Source organism: Monodon monoceros, unplaced genomic scaffold (genome assembly GCF_005190385.1).
Source record: "Monodon monoceros isolate NGI ecotype Baffin Bay Population unplaced genomic scaffold, NGI_Narwhal_1 Super_Scaffold_4, whole genome shotgun sequence".
In the NCBI taxonomy this organism is placed as follows: domain Eukaryota; kingdom Metazoa; phylum Chordata; class Mammalia; order Artiodactyla; family Monodontidae; genus Monodon; species Monodon monoceros.
This window is the reverse complement of record NW_021703781.1, coordinates 76,157,207-76,176,346: the sequence shown is the minus strand read 5'-3', so window position 1 is coordinate 76,176,346 and position 19,140 is coordinate 76,157,207. Positions and strand designations below refer to the sequence as shown.

General features: G+C 47.4%; 1 protein-coding gene across 1 annotated transcript in view; it reads left to right on the top strand.

Annotated features, from left to right (window-relative positions):
• The window catches only part of LOC114908456 (disintegrin and metalloproteinase domain-containing protein 12-like), a 668,284-nt gene that overhangs the window by 592,943 nt on the left and 56,201 nt on the right, over positions 1–19,140 (top strand). Inside the window, exons 15-17 of the mRNA XM_029244622.1 lie at positions 8,888–9,065; positions 13,557–13,646; positions 15,161–15,356. Coding sequence (XP_029100455.1) covers positions 8,888–9,065; positions 13,557–13,646; positions 15,161–15,356 — 464 coding nt within the window. The remainder of the gene's footprint in view (positions 1–8,887; positions 9,066–13,556; positions 13,647–15,160; positions 15,357–19,140) is intronic.

Sequence of the window (19,140 nt, the reverse complement as noted above, 5' to 3'; positions counted from 1 at the left end):
TGTGTGTGTGTGTGTGTGTGTGTGTGTGTGTGTGTGTGTGTGTGTGTTTTCCAAAATCACCTGGTGGTTTATTTCATCGGCTTTTTATTTCTAACCTTGCATTCAGCATGGTAAACTTGCCTGCAAATGTCCTTGGTTGGTAAATATTAGGAAAAAAGGCAGATGCGTCTAACTAAAGAGGTCACATCTGAACAGGAGCCAGGCACCCTGGTGAGGTGTCTGCAAGAAATTCTCTGCCCGTGAGCTGAAAGCAGCACTTTTTTCTGGGTCCTAGGTATAATCATTTTAAAGCATTCTTGTTGCCAAGGGAACGTATCATGCAAAGGGGGTTCTTTTCTGAATAATTCTCGAATTTTATTGCTTTGCACCAGCCTGTCGCTGCTATATGTCAATTCAATTAGCTGCTTGTCCTGGCATATTTGGGATAATTTATGAAACGTTAAAAAGCACGTTGTGATGAGTTTGCCGAAAACTGTAGAAGAAACTGAGGCTTTTCTTTTTAAACTACCGACCATGGGCTACACGGGATCTGCAATGTCATGAGCAACTGTATGGCCCAATTCAATGTTCTTTTCATTAACAGTCCAGGGAATAAAGCTATGAAATAAGAAAGGAACAAAATGAGCCAAAGGAAGGCAGAAGTATCGTACTTTGGAGTTTGAAACAAGTGGAAGGAACTTAAGAACAGAAACACCTTTCTGTTCACAGTCAGAACCTTTGCTGGTACCTTAATTAATACAGAGTGCGATGATAAATCAGTTAACCTGCTCTAACACAAAGATATTTGAAAAATTCATTTGTGTTTTGAATTTGGCTTTGTGAGACAGATTCTCTTGGAATTTCTAGCACATGCCTACAATCAGATGAGGTTTCAAAACGCTGTACCTTGAGTTTTTCTTAGAAAATGGAACCACAGGGGAAAAGAGAACTATTTCTAGTTTAAGTGCAAGAAAGCTGACCTGTAATGCACCTAGTTTGCATTTCTTATTGTTCACACAAATAGGTGTGGATTTGTCCATATATGATCTTTACAACATTTGAATTTTAAACTGAGGTCAGTTGTTCCCAAGCGTTAATTTTGATAATTTGATAAATCACCTGGACCATCAACTAATGAATAGATAAACAAATTGTGGTGTAGTCTTACTTACAAGGGAATATTAGTCATTGAAATAAGTGAAGTACTAATAGTGCCACAACGTGGATGAACCTTCATGCTGAGTGACAGAAGCCAGACATAAAAGGTCACATATTGGATGATTCCATTTATATGAAATGTCTGGACTAGGCAGATCCAGAGAGACAGAAAACAGATTAGTGGTTGACAGGGACTCGGGGGGAGAGGGGATGAGGGGTGACTGCTTCACGGGATGAGGTTTGTTTTGGGGGCTCAGGAAAAGGTTCTGGAATTAGTGGTGATGGTTGCATAACACTGTGAATGTACTAAAAGCCGAGGGATTATATATTTTTAAGCGGTGAATTTATGTTATGTGAATTTTACCTCAATGTAAAATGCAATCACCTGGAGAGCTTGTTAAAACAGTTGCTGGACCCCACCCCCGATTTTTTCTCAGGCGGCAGGTCGTTTGCATTTCTGGTAGGTTGCCAGGTGATGCTGAAGCTGGGACCACACTTTGAGGGGCCCTGATCCAGGCAGGTGGTTTGAGTGATGGAAGGATGCCTCCTTCGTATGTAAATAAGCACATCAAGGCTGTATTGATCACTGTCAATGTTTCAAGAGTTTTACTGCAGGTGATCCAGGGCTGAAATGATATCTGTAGTGAAGAACATAAGTTTTGTAAATAACTGAACTTGGGATCAGATCCAGTCTCTGCCATCCCCTGAGAACTCTTAAACAAGTGCCTTCACCTCATTTGCAAAATGGGAATAACAATACCTATCTCCTTGTGTTGTTTTAAAATGTAAATTTAAAAAGAAAGTATAAAGAAGAAGAAAATATTACTATGAAAAAGTACCCATCGTATCTAGCTTAAAGCAGGCTCTCAAATAGTTATTCCAAACAAGTATGTATAGTGTATATCATCAGTTCAATATAATTATATATGTTTATATATTTTATATAATTTCTATATGTGAATAAATATGCATGATGCATTTATGTATGTGAATGTATTGTATTTCTAATATTTATAGGGATGGAGAGGCAGTGTGGGGAGTAGGTGTGTCCAATAGTTCCCTTGGCAAAGGTCCAGCAAGGAGAGAGTGGGAAGGGTTGGGGCCATATTTTAATCATCATAGGATCCTCCTCAGAGCTTTAAATATAATAATTACTTCTCCAGTGAGTGAGTAGATGAATGAAGGAGGAGTGAACGTACTATCCCAAAACTTTCATTCTGCTATCATCAAAAGTTCAGAAGCGGGCTTCCCTGGTGGCGCAGTGGTTGGGAGTCCGCCTGCCGATGCAGGGGACGCGGGTTCGTGCCCCGGTCCGGGAAGATCCCACATGCCACGGAGCGGCTGGGCGCGTGAGCCGTGGCCGCTGAGCCTGCACGTCCGGAGCCTGTGCTCCGCAACGGGAGAGGCCGCAACAGTGAGAGGCCGCATACCGCAAAAAAAAAAAAAAAAAAATTCAGAAGCAGAGTTGGTATCTGGGAAGCAGGGTTGATGAGCAAGCATGTCCCTGGAGGCGTTCTTTCGTGTGGGCAAATTGGAGAAGTAGCAGTCTGAATAAGCACTGTGCTGATAGATCCTGTCTGTGGATCCTGACACTGTGCTGGGGAGTGGATTCCATGTCTTGTTCGAGGTCCACTGGCCCATTTTTCATGCAAACCAATGAACTGCTCATTGAGTCCTTAAGCCAACAATTAGCGACGTCTCTTGTGCACTAGGCACTGTGCAACCAGTGACCACTTAGATGTATTGTAAAAGGTGTTCAAATATGTGTAAATTAGGATTCTATTGTAATTACAGGACTCTGGTATCATAAAATTCCCTTATCTCTTGAGATTTGAAATCATTTTATTTATTTTTCATTGAAACATAGTTGATTTACAATGATAATTTCTGCTGTACAGCAAAGTGATTCAGTTAAACATATTCATACATTCTTTTTTATGTTCTTTCCCATTCTGGTTTATCTCAGGATATTGAATATAGTTCCCTGTGCTAATACAGAAGGACCTTGTTGTTTATCCATTCTCTACATAATAGTTTGCATCTGCTAACCCCGAACTCCCACTCCATCCCTCCCCCACCCCCCTTCCCCTTGGCAACTACAAGTCTGTTCTCTGTGAGTCTTTCTGTTTCATAGATTAGTTCATTTGTGTCATATTTTAGATTACACGTATAAGTGATATCCTATGGTATTTGTCTTTCTGACTTACTTCACTTAGTATGGTAATCTCTAGGTCCATTCATGTTCCTGCAAATGGCATTATTTCATTCTTTACTATGGCTGAGTAATATTCCATTGTGTATACGTACCACATCTTTATCCATTCATCTGTCGATGGACATTTAGGTTGTTTCCAGGTCCTGGCTGTTGTGAATAGTGCTGCTATGACCATAGGGGTGCAAGTATCTTTTTGAATTATAGTTTTGTCTGGATATATGCCCAGGGGTGGGATTGTTTGATCCTATGGCAACTCTGTTTTTAGTTTTTTGAGAAACCTCCGTACTGTTCTCCATAGTGACTACACCAGCTTACATTCCCACCAACAGTGTAGGAGGGCTTCCTTTTCTCCACACCCTCTCCAGTATTTGTTTTCTGTAGATTTTTTAATGATGGCCATTCTGACTGGCGTGAGGTGGCATCTCAGTGGAGTTTTGATTTGCATGAAATCATTTTAGATCACTGAATTCTGCTTACTGAGGGAGGGCCATCGGTTTAGATATAGATTTTAGTTACTCTCTCCTTCCTTCCTACACACCGATCAACCAAGATGATCCCAGCAGAAGGGAGATGATGGGCAGACCCTTGCTTGTCCATCAAAATTAGTTTGCTTGGGCTTCCCTGGTGGCGCAGTGGTTGAGAGTCCGCCTGCCAATGCAGGGGACATGGGTTCGTGCACCGGTCCAGGAAGATCCCACATGCCGCGGATCGGCTGGGCCCGTGAGCCATGGCCGCTGAGCCTGCGCGTCCGGAGCCTGTTGCTCCGCAATGGGAGAGGCCACAGCAGTGAGAGGCCCGCATACCGCAAAAAAAAAAAAAAAAAAAAAAAGTGTGGGGGAATAAGAGTTTGAAATTCTTATGAAAAGTACCTTTACCTTTAGCCATTATCAGTGCTTGGTCCATGCAGGGCAAAGCTCCCCTCCCCCATTTAATGATGCTCCATGGTAGTCTTTTGCCATCAGCCTGACCTCCAAGGGCTTAGGGTCTTCTCTGGGGAGGGGGTCGCCCCTCTGGGTGTGTGTTACTGACAGAAGAGCCTGCTGCTTTCTGCTGAACAAAGTCCTCGAGGCCAGTCACGCCTGCCCACGCGCCTTTGCACAGGCTCCTCCCTCTGCCTGGAACGTTCTTCCTCCGGATGTTCTTCCAACTTGTTCCCTCACATCCTTCTGGTGAGAGCCCCAAATGCCTTCCCCTCCATGAAGTCTTCCCTGACCACCTTCCCTAAAAGGTCAGCACCTCGCACATCGTCTCCCCCTGACCTGTCTTACTTTTCTCTTTAATGCTCATTCCTTGCTAATAGGTAATTGATTCCCTTATCTTCTGTATTCGTCTGCCCCACTAGTTGCAAGCTCCACCACAGCCAGGATTTGTGTATGTTTTATTCATTCCATCTCCCCAAAGCCTAGAACAATGCCTGGAACATAGTACGTATTGAATAAATATTTGCAGAATAATTGAATGATGAGTGACAGGTTACTCTGCTTTTCTTCCTCTAAAAGCCTGACTTTCCCTAAATGCCCAAATAGGGCTTAGGAATATTCTGTCAGAGGGAAATAGTCATCTGTTCCCCATGATGAGAAATCATGAAAGGATGAATGCAGTAAAGATACTCTGCAGGTACAAAATGCTCCTCGGACACATTGCCGTTTGTCATCAAGAGAGGTCGTGGAGGATGGCAGAGGTGTTTCTCCATCCTCACGTAGAGGTGGGAATGTTGACCAGTCCAGCCCACAGAGAGGGCAGGAAGGTGTGGGGAAGGGTCGCTGGCCTTCCCAAGGGGCCTCCCCGGGGTCCCTCTGAGCGAGTCAGAAAGGCCCAGATTGCAGGGAGAGAGGACCTATTCGCATGTGCTTTGGGCGCAGGAGCTGTGAGCCATGGCCGGCAGCTGCTGGAGGTTTTAATTATACTGACTTTGAAGGCAGGCGTCCTGCTGGTGAAATCGGGTTACACGGTGCGAGGCCCGGCCCTGTGTTGTGAGTGACGGTGAGCAAGGATCAGTTTCAGTGTCGGTGAACTCATCCACACCTCGTTTGGCATCTGAGGAGAACATTGCTGCTTTGTTGTTACAGCAGAGGCACCTCGAGGAATTCGCGCCTGGACGCTGTTCCTCGGATCAAGGCTGGAAAGCTGTGAATTGGGTGGATGATTCTAAATGGGAGAGAACTTTAAGAGCACCTGGGGTTTGTCCTTCAACAGAATAGGAAAAAACTAAGAGAACTAGAAATGTATCATTACGCAGATAACTCGACTTCTGTCTGACCACATCCAGCACAGACACGAAAAGAGTCTTTTTTTTTGCTAACAGTTGATCTGTTCTCCTCTCCCAAATACTCTGAATTTTAAATCCTGGACTTAAACTGATCTCATTCATCTTGTTTCTATCCTTTTTTTTTTTTTTTTGCGGTACGTGGGCCTCTCACTGTTGTGGCCTCTCCCGTTGCAGAGCACAGGCTCCGGACACGCAGTTTCAGCGGCCATGGCTCACGGGCCCAGCCGCTCCGCGGCATGTGGGATCTTCCCGGACCGGGGCACGAACCCGTGTCCCCTGAATCGGCAGGCGGACTGTCAACCACTGTGCCACCAGGGAAGCCCATCTATCCCTTTTTTTTTTTTAATGTCAATCCCCCCCAAAACCCAAAATGTATTTGTTGTTTTGAAAGACAGTGAGATGGGAGGGCTCATCGGAGCTGTTCCTGGAGCTGGTTTCAGCCCTCTAATCCCTGGACGCTCGTGAGCATCTTCTCACTTGGGAAGCAGGGTGATTGATACCCCTCTTTCACCTGGCTTCTGTTAATCTTGCTATAAACTGCTGTTAATCTTGCTTATAAACCATTCCCGAGGCTTACAATTTATCCTTGTGTCCTTCCTAATTTAACATTTTCTAGAAATCAGTGCCCTCCCAGAATGAACTGGTCAGAGCTCATCACAGCACCTGGTTGGGTATCATTGAGTGAGAATGAGGTTTAGTCTCCTGGGTCAGGCCTTGAGATAGAGCCGTCCTGGGAAATGCTTACACTGGAGAAGTTTCCATTTCTTCCACTGCAAAGAGAAGTACTGCTCTCAATTCCCTGTGTGATGTACTGTCGTCTTTTCAACACAAAGCTCTTCAAATGGGCAAAATTACACTTTTTCTTGTGGCTTATCATCTGAAGCTATTCAGTGTCACTTTCGATACCAGGAACAATCCATCTGTCTGCCCGGAAAGTTACAAAGATTTCGAAAGGAACCTTGTTACAGCACTACAGCGAAGTCCTGGTTTACTGTCTTTGTATCCAAGAGCAAGACTTGCATGTACTAATTTACTTGTAGATTAGCATTCTACTTCAGAGTTAATAACCTGAGCTTGATAGGAAACACGTGGGGAGATGGTGCAGCGTTACCCGTTTGGCCCTGGAACTCATCATGATCTTGAAGTATTGCCAGACTCAATCATTGAATGGTGGCTAGTCTGCGGTCTTCAGGGAAATCTAGCAGCACGTGTTGGTTTGGCCAATTGATTGGGATCCAATTATAATGTCATCCTGTCTTCATGGGAGAGGGTGCTTGGGCTTGCTGGTCAGCAAGTCCTGCTTCCTCACCAAGTAATAAAACCTGGCTTTCTGGTGTGCTTAGCCCTTATGGTAATCGCTGCCTAAGACCTGGGAAAGCGCATTCGTAAAAGAGAGCCAGATGCTTTATATACGTTAGGGACCACTAGCTGCCGTGGGAAACAAACCCCTAATTTCCAGGGGCTTACCATCATAGAGATGTGTTTCCCTTGCATGTGACGCCATGGAGCTCTGTGCTGTCAGTGAGTCAGGACCAGGTGCTGTGTCTGGCTCGTCCCCCTCCTAGGACGTTGGACTGGTCTGAGCACAGCTGGCAGCAGGGGAGAGGAAGGAACAGCTACTTAACTACCTTCAGCCAGAAGTGACGCATGTCATTTCCCCTCTGCTAATTCCATCACCAAGAATTATCACACAGCCCACCCAGGAGCAAGGTGGGTGGTACAGCCCCTCTGGACCATGGAAGGGGGAGCACAAGCTCTGCAGGGAAGTTGGCCAACTTGGCCACATCCCTATGTAGCCCTGGTTTTCGAGGCAAGGGCAGGACCTGCACTTCTGACCACCTCCATTCTCTTAGAGCTGTGCCTGGGGAGACAGTGGTTTGCCCTTTATAGGCCCAAACCAGTATCAGCCGGCCCTGACCCACTATGGGGATTGTGTCTGTGAAGCCGTGGAGTTGATAAGCTCAGTCATTTGGACCTTCCCCCGCCCTCGGGATAATGATTGCCTTTATTATTTTCTTTTTAACTGAAGTACAGTTGATTTACAATGTTACGTTAGTTTCTAGTGTACAGCACAGTGATTCAGTTACATATACTTTTTCAGATTCTTTTCACTTACAGGTTATTACAAGATATCGAATATAGTTCCCTGTGCTCTACAGTAGGTCCTTGTTGTTTATCTATTTTATATATAGTAATTTGTATCTGCTAATCCCAAACTCCTACTTTATCTCCCCCTGCCTTTCCCCTTTGGTAACCATAAATTTGTTTTCTGTGTCTGAATCTGTTTCCATTTTGTAAATAAGTTCATTTGTATCATTTTTTAGATTCCAAGTATAAGTGATATCAGATGATATCTGTCTTTCTGTCTGACTCACTTCACTTAGTATGATAATCTCTAGGTCCATCCATGTAGCTGCAAATGGCATTATTCTTTTTTATGGCCGAGTACTATTCCATTGTATGTGTCAATATATATGTACCACATCTTCTTTATCCACTCATCTGTCGATGGACACTTAGGTTGCTTCCATGTCTTGGCTTTTGTAAATAGTGCTACTATGAAAATTGGGGTGCACGTATCTTTTTGAATTGGTTTTCATCTTTTCTGGATATATGCCCAGGAATGGGATTGCAGGATCATATGGTAGCTCTATTTTTAGTTTTTTGAGGAATCTCCATACTGTTCTCCATAGTGGCTGTACCAGCTTACGTTTCCACCAACTGTGCAGGAGGGTTCCCTTTTCTCCACACCCTCTCCAGCATTTATTATTTGTAGACTTTTTGATGATGGCCTTTCTGATCAATGAAGTTAGAGCACTCCCTCACACCATACACAAAAATAAACTCAAAATGGCTTAAAGACTTAAATGTACTTTTCTCATCTCTGTACTCTCCAATATGAACATAGTGTTCATATTACAAGCTACAGATCCTAAGCATTCACTTTCCATTATATCATTTCACACAGAACTATCAATGATGTCCGTAACGAGACACAATGTAAAGTTGTTGATTTGAAAACCCTCCAAAGGTCATTTCTTTTTGGATAAAGCACTTCCTCATCAGTGGTGTTGGAACTCTGCAGGATTGGACCTCGGGGCGTAGTCGAAGGTGCCTCATTTTACACCGCTCAAGCCTTTGTTCACGGAGACTAACAGTGGCCACCCAGGCAGATGGTGCCCGTGGGTGCCACGCACAGCTGCACGAGAAGGATGCGTGAGGCCTTTCAGTGCCCTGGCGACTGACGTCCTGGCTCTTCCCTGCAGGTACCCGTTCCCCATGGCATTCAGCAGCTGTAGCAGGAAGGACCTGGCGGCCAGCCTGGAGAAGGGCATGGGTATGTGCCTCTTTAACCTGCCGGAAGTGACGCAGTCCCTCGGGGGCCAGAAGTGCGGCAACGGATATGTCGAAGAAGGAGAGGAGTGTGACTGTGGCGAACCGGAGGTGAGACAGACGTTTCCAGAATGTTGGTCTCGCGTTCGCGGCTGGGCCAAGAAGCAAGAACCTGAAGGAATTGTGCGGTAGAATGAAAGTACTAGAAATGCAGGATGGAAAACTCCTACATGGCCACCTTGGACAAACTTCATAAGCCAGGGTGGCCTTCTTGAATTTTAAGTATTGCATAGAGTAAGTTGTATCACTGGTTTAAAAAGATAAAGAATCTTCTCTGTTGAAGGACGCGGTAGCGTAGGCAGGATGAGGACAACGAAAAAGCGTTTAGCTTTGAGTTTGACAGAGAAGAAAGCCTTGGAATGCTGGCTTCAAATGGCTAATAAGTACCAAGTCTTTCTCTCTGTAAGGTGTGCACCCGAGGGGAATTTGAATAAGCAGCGTTCATTTTTAACCAAGAGCTTCTTCCCGAGTTGAAATTCTGCTCCTGCTGCCGCAGCTTCCTCTGTATGGACGACCTGAGGCGCCCAGGCTCCGGCCTGTCTGCTTCTTAGCTTTCAGAAGAAATAAGTGAAAGCGGGGAACATTTTTATCCAGCCAAAGGCATATTTAACCCTGTTTTCCAGCCAGTGTCAGGACATTTTCTCATTTCTGTAGGGCCCAAGATAAAGTTAATCAACATCAAAATTCTGACAGCCACTTTTAAATCTCTGAATAATCTTGGGAAGGAAAGAGAGAGACAGGACGCAGTGAGACCAGCTGGTGAAAGAAGTACCCCTCAAAACTTGAAGGAGGTTGGTTTAGAATAAATCAAAGCCAGTCATTTGTATAGCAGGCTGTCTCCCTGTGGGAGTCCCTCCCTGAGAGCTTGTGCAAGCTGCAGCGGTAGTCAAGTTCAAGATGGGCTTAGCTAAATTCACAAACTGGCTTGATGAGGCCTTAGGAAGAGCGTGCCTGGGAGGGGTACTCTGAAAGGGGGATTCGGGGATGGAAGGGAACTTGTGCTGAGACTCTGGGACATCCCTCAAATTCCTGTGTTCATCAAACAAACAACTGGCTATAGAACCTTCATCATGTCCAATCTCCAAGTCCCTGAGCTTTCCCACATCAGCAGGAATGATCCTGGTCTCCATCTGACCATTTCTGTAGGAATATTGGGAGTGAACATAAGTCCTAGGGGATGGGGATTGCAAAGGTGGTTTGATCAAATGTTTTTGTGCCCTTGCCCAAATCAGGATTCATCCAAGGTCACAGCGCTGTCCACAGTGGCGTTCAGTTTTGCTCACAGTGCGTAGAGAATGGTTACTATGCAGGAACAAAGTCCTAAGTCCTAACAGAAACTCTTTTTCAGATTAGCAGAGGAAAACTTAAAACCGTCATGGGATGGGTTATGCAAAGCGGAAATTGCTTGGAGACTTTTTCTAATTGCTTAAAGAAAAAAACAATTAGTTTAAATTACTCCTGTTTCTCAGGAGAGGTCATGTTGACTTTGAAATGGTTATCTTTTATCTGAACTCCTTGTAATTGTTTGTTAATCTAAATAAATTTGACAGCTCTTCCTGGAGCCATGAACTCTCAGGTTTGGAATGACTCTATTAGCAATCATTTATTCCATATGCCAGCACTGCCACCAGCATCCCTGCCACCCTCCCCGTCACCACTGTTAACATGTCCACCACCACCCCACCATCATCACCACTGCTGTCACCGCCATCACCACCAACCCCACCACTAGCATCACCACTGCCACCATCACGTCAGCAAACGCTCGAGTGCCTGAAAGTCGCCAGCCTGATGTCGTGGTCTTCTCTTTTTTACCTCCATCAGGAAGTCACTCAGCTTTCCCAGGGTGTTTACTGTCTCTCCAGGCAGCTCATTGCAGGACAGCTTTGAAGAACTCAGACTCTTTGCTTACGTAAGAGCCGTGTTCTCCTTCCATGTAACTCCCAACTGTATATTTCTGTGCTTAGGGTCCTTATTTAATAGGAGAAGTTCTTGCTATCTGAAGAGAACTCTCGTTCTCATCATCCAAAGTTCTTTCTTCCAAGAAATCAAAGTCGCAGGCAAGCCTTTTGCCTCAATTCATAGTTTTCTTTCATTTTTCTTTTAAACTTCTTTTTAAAGCTTAAGCTCAGACTGTGTCTGAGGGTATGAAAGCCCATTTCCCAGTTTCCAAGCTGACCAAAACTTTTAGTCAGACTTATGAACCTGGGTTCTTTACCCCCCACTCAGTGCTCAGGCCCTGGAAATATCCATCATGCCTTTGTTTCATATTGGCCTGCGTATCCCCTGGACCATAAAGACCTCCAGTGTCACCACATCAGTGAGTAAACGGGGTCAGAACAACTGCCCCAGCTCATGACTGGCACCAGTTTCTGTTCCCTTGCTCCCAGAGATAACGGCCAGTGTTTTCAAGAAGGTGCATTATTGTCTTAACCCCAGTTCATTGTGATTAAGAATCTCTGTCTACTACCTACACCCCAAGAATGACAATTAGGGCATTTGCTGAGAATTCTCTAATGACTTCATTCATTACTCTTTCTTCTTCGGAGACTTAGTGTTCGTTGGCTCTGCTGAACTTCTCTATTGAGTACTAAACTAATAAATGCATCAACAGATGAAGAATTTGTCTCCTCTGATAAATAGAGTTCTGCGGAAGGAATAGATCCTGGGTAGTTAAAAGGCAAATGAATGCTGAAGCGTTCTGTCCAGGGCACTGGATTTACATCCACCACGAGGATTTCCTGACGACTTGCTCATTCTTCCAAGCTAATAGGGTTGGGAAAGGAGCCTTATCTCCTGGTTTAAAGTCAATAGGACGCCAGTAGCTTGCAAGTATCTTTTAAACTTAGTTATCTCTCTCACATTATCAATCCCCTTTGAAGTCAAAACCATTCGACTTGGCTGTGTTTCCATTTGAACTGCTGCGTCGTTATTTAGCGATTTGGTTGGGGGGGGGTGGGAGTTAGTTCTTAAAGGATCTTAGGACCCAGTTTTAGGACGGCTGGTTTAACTTCGAAGTGCAAGGAAGTCTGTAATTTGGCTAATGTGTTATTAGGAGAGCCATTTAGACCACGATGTACAGGACAACACTGCTGTACGCGTGATGGCACTGATCAGGAGCGCCACGGATGGCCTCCGTTTAAAAGAACAAAACAAGTTCCTAAGTGTTTTCGGATTGTAAGTCCATGAGTTAGAAACCTTTCCCATCCTGAAAGCTATGACTTCTGGTTGGCAGTTTTATCTTACTGTATATATTACACGCTCCGGATGTTTATAAAGTCCTTGAGCAAATTTAAAATTTAATAATTTGGGATGTATGTATGATAGGAGCAAACAGTAGAAGGGAGCATCGTCCATAGAGTTTTACAAACGGTACAGTTCAGATATCTGGTGAGCCATAAATCGTCTGGATTATCAACATTTTATTCATTGCGTTTATGATACTAATAAATTCATTCATGGAAGATGGTTTTGGGGAGTAAACTATTATACTATTAAAATAGTATGTGATGGGCTTCACTCTAGCCATAGTATATAAATCCTTCAGCACATATCATATTAAATAAAATAAAAGGACATTGGTAAATTCAGTCCTGAAGGCTCTATTGAGCCCTTCTTTCTAATGATAACCAATTGCTTCTAAAATGTGTAAACTCCAAGTTACTGGAATGTTCTAAAGCACAAGATGTCATAACTATCCTGGATAGATATGTATAGGCCTTTTGTTGAGAGCTAAGCAAAAGGTATCAATCTCTCGTTTCATTTTGTTAGAAAAAATTAGGTGGCTGTGAAGCACAGCGTAACAGAGGAGTTCACTTCCTCTCTAGTGTTCATTTCACAGAGGACAATCCAGCTACTCTTTGATCTGTTTAAATCCTTTGCAGATCAATGGGCACAGCCCACGGATCTCCTACCCAGCCTCTTGCTCGTTCTGAGGTGCATTTCTGACCTGAGGAGGGTCTCATCAGGTGAGACAGCCCACCTGTGCTGAGCAAGAATCCAGCTACGACGTCTGGTTGGATTGCAGGGAACTGTGTTTCAAACACAATTGATTGGACTTCATTTCCTGCCAGTATGCTCTAGATTAAACTCTGGATCAGTCTTTGAAGGGTAAAGTTTGTATGCATCTATGTAGATTTTTAAATAAGTAAGTTCTTAGGACTCCAGTGGTCCTGGTATTATTCACTGCATTAAGGCCAGCGGTCATCAGACAGACAGACACACACACACAGCCTCACCCGCTGCTGACATGAATGGCCTCCCGAGTCAGCCAGCCTTCCTGTCCGGGTCCCTCACCCCACCATGAAAGATGCTTGAGTGCTACTGACTTTTCCCAGGGACACGCCCTCCCAGGCAGTTCATAAACACTTACGAGAAGCTTTGCTTTCTTCCGGAGGAAGATAATCCTCAGTCCGGCTAGTTTTCATCTCCAGAGCCAGGCCCTCTGGTTCTTTCCTCCCTTTTCAGTCACTTAAGGTGCGACCTTTGCTTTCTGTGAGTATTTGTGCCACGTGACCCTGTCAAACCCGTTCCCGTCTCCAGGAGTGTCTGAATCTCTGCTGCAACGCCACCACCTGTACCCTGAAGCCGGATGCTGTCTGCGCACACGGACTGTGCTGTGAAAACTGCCAGGTGAGTGTCCTCCTGGTCCCGAGGTCACCCGCACAGTCAGCTGGTTCGACAGTGATGCAGGGCAAGCAATTGGACAGGGCGACTTCCCAGCACTCGCTGCTGTGGAAACTGTAATCCTTATCACGCAAGTTGGTACCATCTATCTCCTATTTTTATTATCTTCCAATCTTCATGTGAAATGCATATTCTAATGCTAAGTCATCTGCGATAAATTATAATAATTATATAAATTATAATAATTTATAATTTATTTATTTATGAGTTCTTTGGTAAGTAGACCAAAGAACTCCAGCTCCATGTTAAATGTTCCGGGTCTGCTATTGGAGGAGGAAGGTTTCCTTTCCCTTCCCTTCCCTGCCGGGTCCCTCTGCTCCATGCCAAGAACATCTGCCTGCTGGGTGAGGAGCTGCGTGGATTGTTCCAGGGATCTTGTGTCAACATCTTGATCTTGACGTGCCCCCAACAGAAGGTGCTGGCTGACCCAGCCCAGCCAAGAGTGGCGGTTTTATACTTTTGCCATTTTCTGCCACCATGCCTGCATTCATTTTGGCGATTCCGTTGTTTGTCTCATTATTCAGAGCTGAGATCTGCCAGAGTCAAAGCCTGAGCTTTTGATTCAAAGGTTCCAAGAGTTTTATTTCCTTTTAATTAAGCAATTGATCTTGGCATTCTGCTTGCAGGAAACTCCCTCTTAGCGACCCAAGTAGAGCACAGTGTTTGCGAAGTGCATTACGACATTTTACATTCAGCTTAAAGTATCCTTCATCCCCTTCCTACTTGTAATTAACTTACGGGAACGAAGGTTAAAAGAGGCAGCTGGTGGTGGAGGTGCCTGGAGGGTGCTTCGGGGGTGGGACAGATCACTGGTTGCGTAACCTCAGACAAGCCACCCTGAGCCATAAGTTCTTCAACCGCAAAAAGATGAGGCATCGTTTGGCATCGTTGTTCCTAACATCCTGTACAGCTCCCTTGCTTTACTTCTCTACATGCCCCTGTGAAGTCCTACAGACAGGTTTCCAGCTCTGTGATTTGATGGCAAAGTAAAATTGCTGTTGTAAGTGTGCCCTTGGAATTATTTTTGTCGCCTTGCCCACAAATGCTAACGCTTTAAGCACAAACGTCTTCTTAAAACACACGGTGGTGTTGGTGACCAGAGATCTTGTTCTTAAGAATCAATGGGTCCATCAGGCAGCACCCGCTCCCCCCACCCACCGAGGTGCCAGGTGCCAGCAACCAGCTTGTCTGCTCACCAGAAAACCCTGATGTTGCATGAAATTAAAAAGAGGCTGATCTTAGTTACCCCCCATAATGGAAAGGTGAACCTCAGAGCCCAGAGCAAGGCTGTTTATTTAATGAGCTCTCTCTGCGGTAAAGGGAACTTCCTTTGAAATCCTCGCCCCTCTGTGTGAAGCTACAAGAGGATGGTTCTGTTCCTATCCACGTCCGGAGTGTTGCTGAGACCCTGCTTCCCCCTTTCCCGCGGTCATGAGCTATAATCGGCCCTCTCCTTTCAGCTGAAGCCTGCAGGAACAGCGTGCAGGGACTCTAGCAACTCCTGCGACCTCCCGGAGTTCTGCACGGGAGCCAGTCCTCACTGCCCGGCCAACGTGTACCTGCACGACGGGCACCCGTGTCAGGGAGTGGACGGCTACTGCTACAACGGCATCTGCCAGACCCACGAGCAGCAGTGCATCACCCTCTGGGGACCAGGTACGTGGCCACCACCACCTGGGTGCAGAGGGCCAGGGCCAGGGAGCCCACTCTCTGTTTCCATGAGCATCCGTCCCGGAGCGCGCTTTCCAAAAAGCTTCCTTCTGTTCAGCTGGAGCGATTGGCTCTCTGGTGGGACTGGGGCCCTGCCAGGTACAGGGCACGCAGAAGTGGGTGCTGCCCAGAGCCTGCCCCAAGGAGCTCAGTCCAGTCCAGACAGAGATGTGTGAGCACCTACTGTGTGCCCGTGGGGTGACAGGGATAAACCAGCCGGGACCCCTGCCCTCAGACAGCTTAACAGGGAGTTGGGCAGACAGACGGCAGAACTTCCCACCACTGCCCTGACTGTGTTAGTGCTTCTTAGAGCCCAAGCAAGGACCCCAACCAAGGGCAGAGGGTGCTGGAGAGAAAGTCAGTGCTGCTGGAGGGCCGGGGGGCTGCCTTGGGAAGGCCCAGGGCAGACCTGATGTGTGAGTCTGTGATGGGGAAGGATGTGCAGGGGGGTAGCCCAGAGTGGGAGGCCCGGGCTCCAGAGGAAGAACACGGAGACAGATGTTTAAGGGCCCTGAACACCTTTGAGGTTCTTTTCAAGTTTTTTTTTTTGAATTTATTTATTTTGTTTTATTTATTTTTGGCTGCATTGGGTCTTCGTTGCTGCGCGTGGGCTTTCTCTAGTTGCGGCGAGAGGGGGCTACTCTTGGTTGCGGTGCGCGGGCCTCTCACTGTGGTGGCTTCTCTTGTTGTGGAGCACGGGCTATAGGCACGCAGGCTTCAGTAGTTGTGGCTTGCAGGCTCAGTAGTTGTGGCTCATGGGCTCTAGAACGCAGGCTCAGTAGTTGTGGCACACGGGCTTAGTTGCTCCATGGCATGTGGGATCTCCCCAGACCAGGGCTCGAATCGTGTCCCCTGCATTGGCAGGTGGATTCGTAACCACTGCGCCACCAGGAAAGCTCCCCTTTCTGGTCCTTGAAGGTAGAGTGACAGACACGTGTGTCCCAGAAAGAGCACCCAGGTGGGAAGGTGGCCAGGAAGCGGCCGCTGCGTGATTGGATCCCTTAGAGACTGTTCACCACTTCCCGGGCATGGGCCGCTGGGCCTGGGCTCCGTATGGTTTGGCCCTTGTAACTCTCCCATAACCCCTGAGGGAGAGACAATGACTACAGCTTTATGGAAGGCAAAGCTCAGACTCAGAGGCTGGAAGTTATTTCCCAAGGTCATGAGGCTGGGATTTGAACCCAGGTCCTTGTGACCCAGAGCCCAGGTGTAGTTCTCACACCGTGCCGTCACCCCAAAGAGCCAGTGATCGAAAGTCCCACAGGTGCTCTAGAATTAAATGGATGCACAGACGTGAAACGGGGAAGACTGAGTCTCCTGTGTCTCTCTCTCCTCCACTGCCCCGTCTTCTGGGGCCAGAGATCCAGGGCCTGGTGGGCAGCCCAGGGCATGGGCTTGTCACCCCAGGGTTGGCCGCTTGTCTCCTGCGTTGAGGATTCTGGCAGTGAATCCCACAGGGTATTTTCCAAGACTGTGGCCCCAACTATCTTGTCATTCTTCTCCCTCTTCCCGTTGGTGGCAGGGTGACCTCAGTTCTGGCCAGAGGCCCCAGCTGTGGCAAGGGCACTGTGACCAGCCGGGCCCAGGCAGAGGGCCAGGCAAGCCCAGGCTCTGCAGGGGAGAGAAGTCCGATACGGGCCTTTGTCAGTCTTTATGGTGAGGTTTTGGGTCTAGGGGTGATGAAGGAAGTAAACGAGGGCAGAAAACAATGACTTAACCTCAGAGCTTGGGTTTTCAGTGTGACGTGAAAGCCATGACCCAAGCGTGGAGAACGGGGCAGATGTTTCTTGGGGCTGGGGCCGGTCATGGAGCCCAGTCACCACCCCCCAAAGCCAAAGATGCCCTTGTGCGCTGGGAACTTTCTGAGGGAAGAGGGAGAGCAGCCTGGATGCAGCAACAAGGGCTAACACAGCCTCCATTTATCCCATTCTCTGGAGAGTTCTTCCAGTGCCTCAGGTTTCACGGATGTGCTTGGGCAGGTGGAAGGAGAAGCTGGTGGTGCCTGGAGCCTTAGTGCTTTGTCCTTGGGCCCTGGCCTCCTCCCTGGCTAGGCAGGAGGGCCCAGGCAAGGTAGGGCTTACAGCTTCCAAAGCTTCTCAATGACAAGCACAAAGTAGTCACTCACTGTACACACGTCACATGGTTGTATGGGCTCTGAGTGGCTTAGTGACTTCAGACACCTTTTAGCCAAGTGGGGTCACTTTGGGACAGTGACTCCTGCTGCAGGCCAAAGCTTCATGGCCTGAAGCATCCCTAGTGGCCGTCCCTTCCCAGCCTTTCTCCAGACTCCGTAATCTCCCCTTCTCGAGTTACAAGGGATCTTAGAACACTCCCTTCCAAGGAGCATTCCATGGCCAGAGCACACAGCACTTGGAGCTTTTGGAGTAAAATGTGGTCTTTGGTGCCCTGCTGTATTAGAGCGTCTGGCCCCAGTTCCAGAGTGAGTCAGATGGAGCCCCGCCGTCCTCTCTGAGCTCCCACCACCGAGTGACTCAGCTGGCTGCGCGCCGTTGATTCATGGTGACCAAGGCTGGTATTCATTATCTCATCCGATTAGTCCTTCTCGAGCTGCCTGACCAGAGACAGACCCAGACAGGCGGACAAACTGACAGCGTGGCTCACAGGCTGAGCTTTTCAAAAGCAGTGGAGTTACCTGCTTGGAGCCCTCAACATCCTTGTGAGCGAGGGTGGGGACCCCGGGGCCGCACCACCCCCGGAGCAGGGGCTGCCTCCCCGGGGCTCCGGGCCGACCCCTTCTCTCCCCTCCCATCCTCACCCTGGTGACTGAGGATGCTTTTGCCCGGGCGACGGTGGGCTTGTCGTGAGGGGGCCATGGCACATAGACTGAAACATCTCTGACGTCAGAAATTCCGAGTTCCTGGAAACAACCAGCACGGGGACCAGGCTTGGGGAGCCCCTCAGGCTGGTGACTTCCTGGGGTTCCGTCTACCTCGGCCAACCCCTTCTTAGTTCTTGCAATCCCCGCACAGACTTCCTCGGGAGAGCAGAGAATTTAGTGCCACCACCAGCTGTGGCACTGGTACAGTGGCCCCCTGTACCAGGCGGCTTCTTGGAAGGGCCTTCACCCACCCCCTTTGCAAATGTGGTGTGTTCCTTTCCTTATATCAGTGCGGCAGCCTCACTGTCAGGTTCAAGGGCACCATGTGAGTTTCCTGTGTACGCTCTAACTCAGTGGCTTACGACAACACAAATTTATCATCTTCTAGTTCTTGGGGGCAGGCGTCCTAAAATCAAGATGCTGGCAGGGCAGTGTTACCTTCGGAGGCTCTAGGGGAAAATCTGTCTCCTGGCCTTTTCCAGCTTTGAGAGGCCGCCTGCAGCTCCTTGGCCCCTGGCCCCTTCACCCACCTTCAAGGCCAGCAGCACAGAATCTTCAAATCTCTGTCTCTCTCTGACTTCTGCTTTTGTGGTCAAATTTCCTTCTCTGACTCTGACCCTCCCTCCTCCTTCTGGTAAGGACCCTCGTGATTATACTGGACCAGATCACCCAGCATCGTCTCCCCACCTCAAGATCCGTAACTTAATCACGTCTTCAAAGTCCCTTCTGCCAAGTAAGGTCACATAGTCACAGGTTCCAAAGATTAGGGCATGGACCCCTTTGGGGGGCCATTTTCCGGCTACCATAGGCAGTGAACAGACCACTTATTGGCAGGGTGACCTTCAGCAGGTTACTCAACCTTGTTGTACCCCGTGTGTAAAGTGGGGAGAG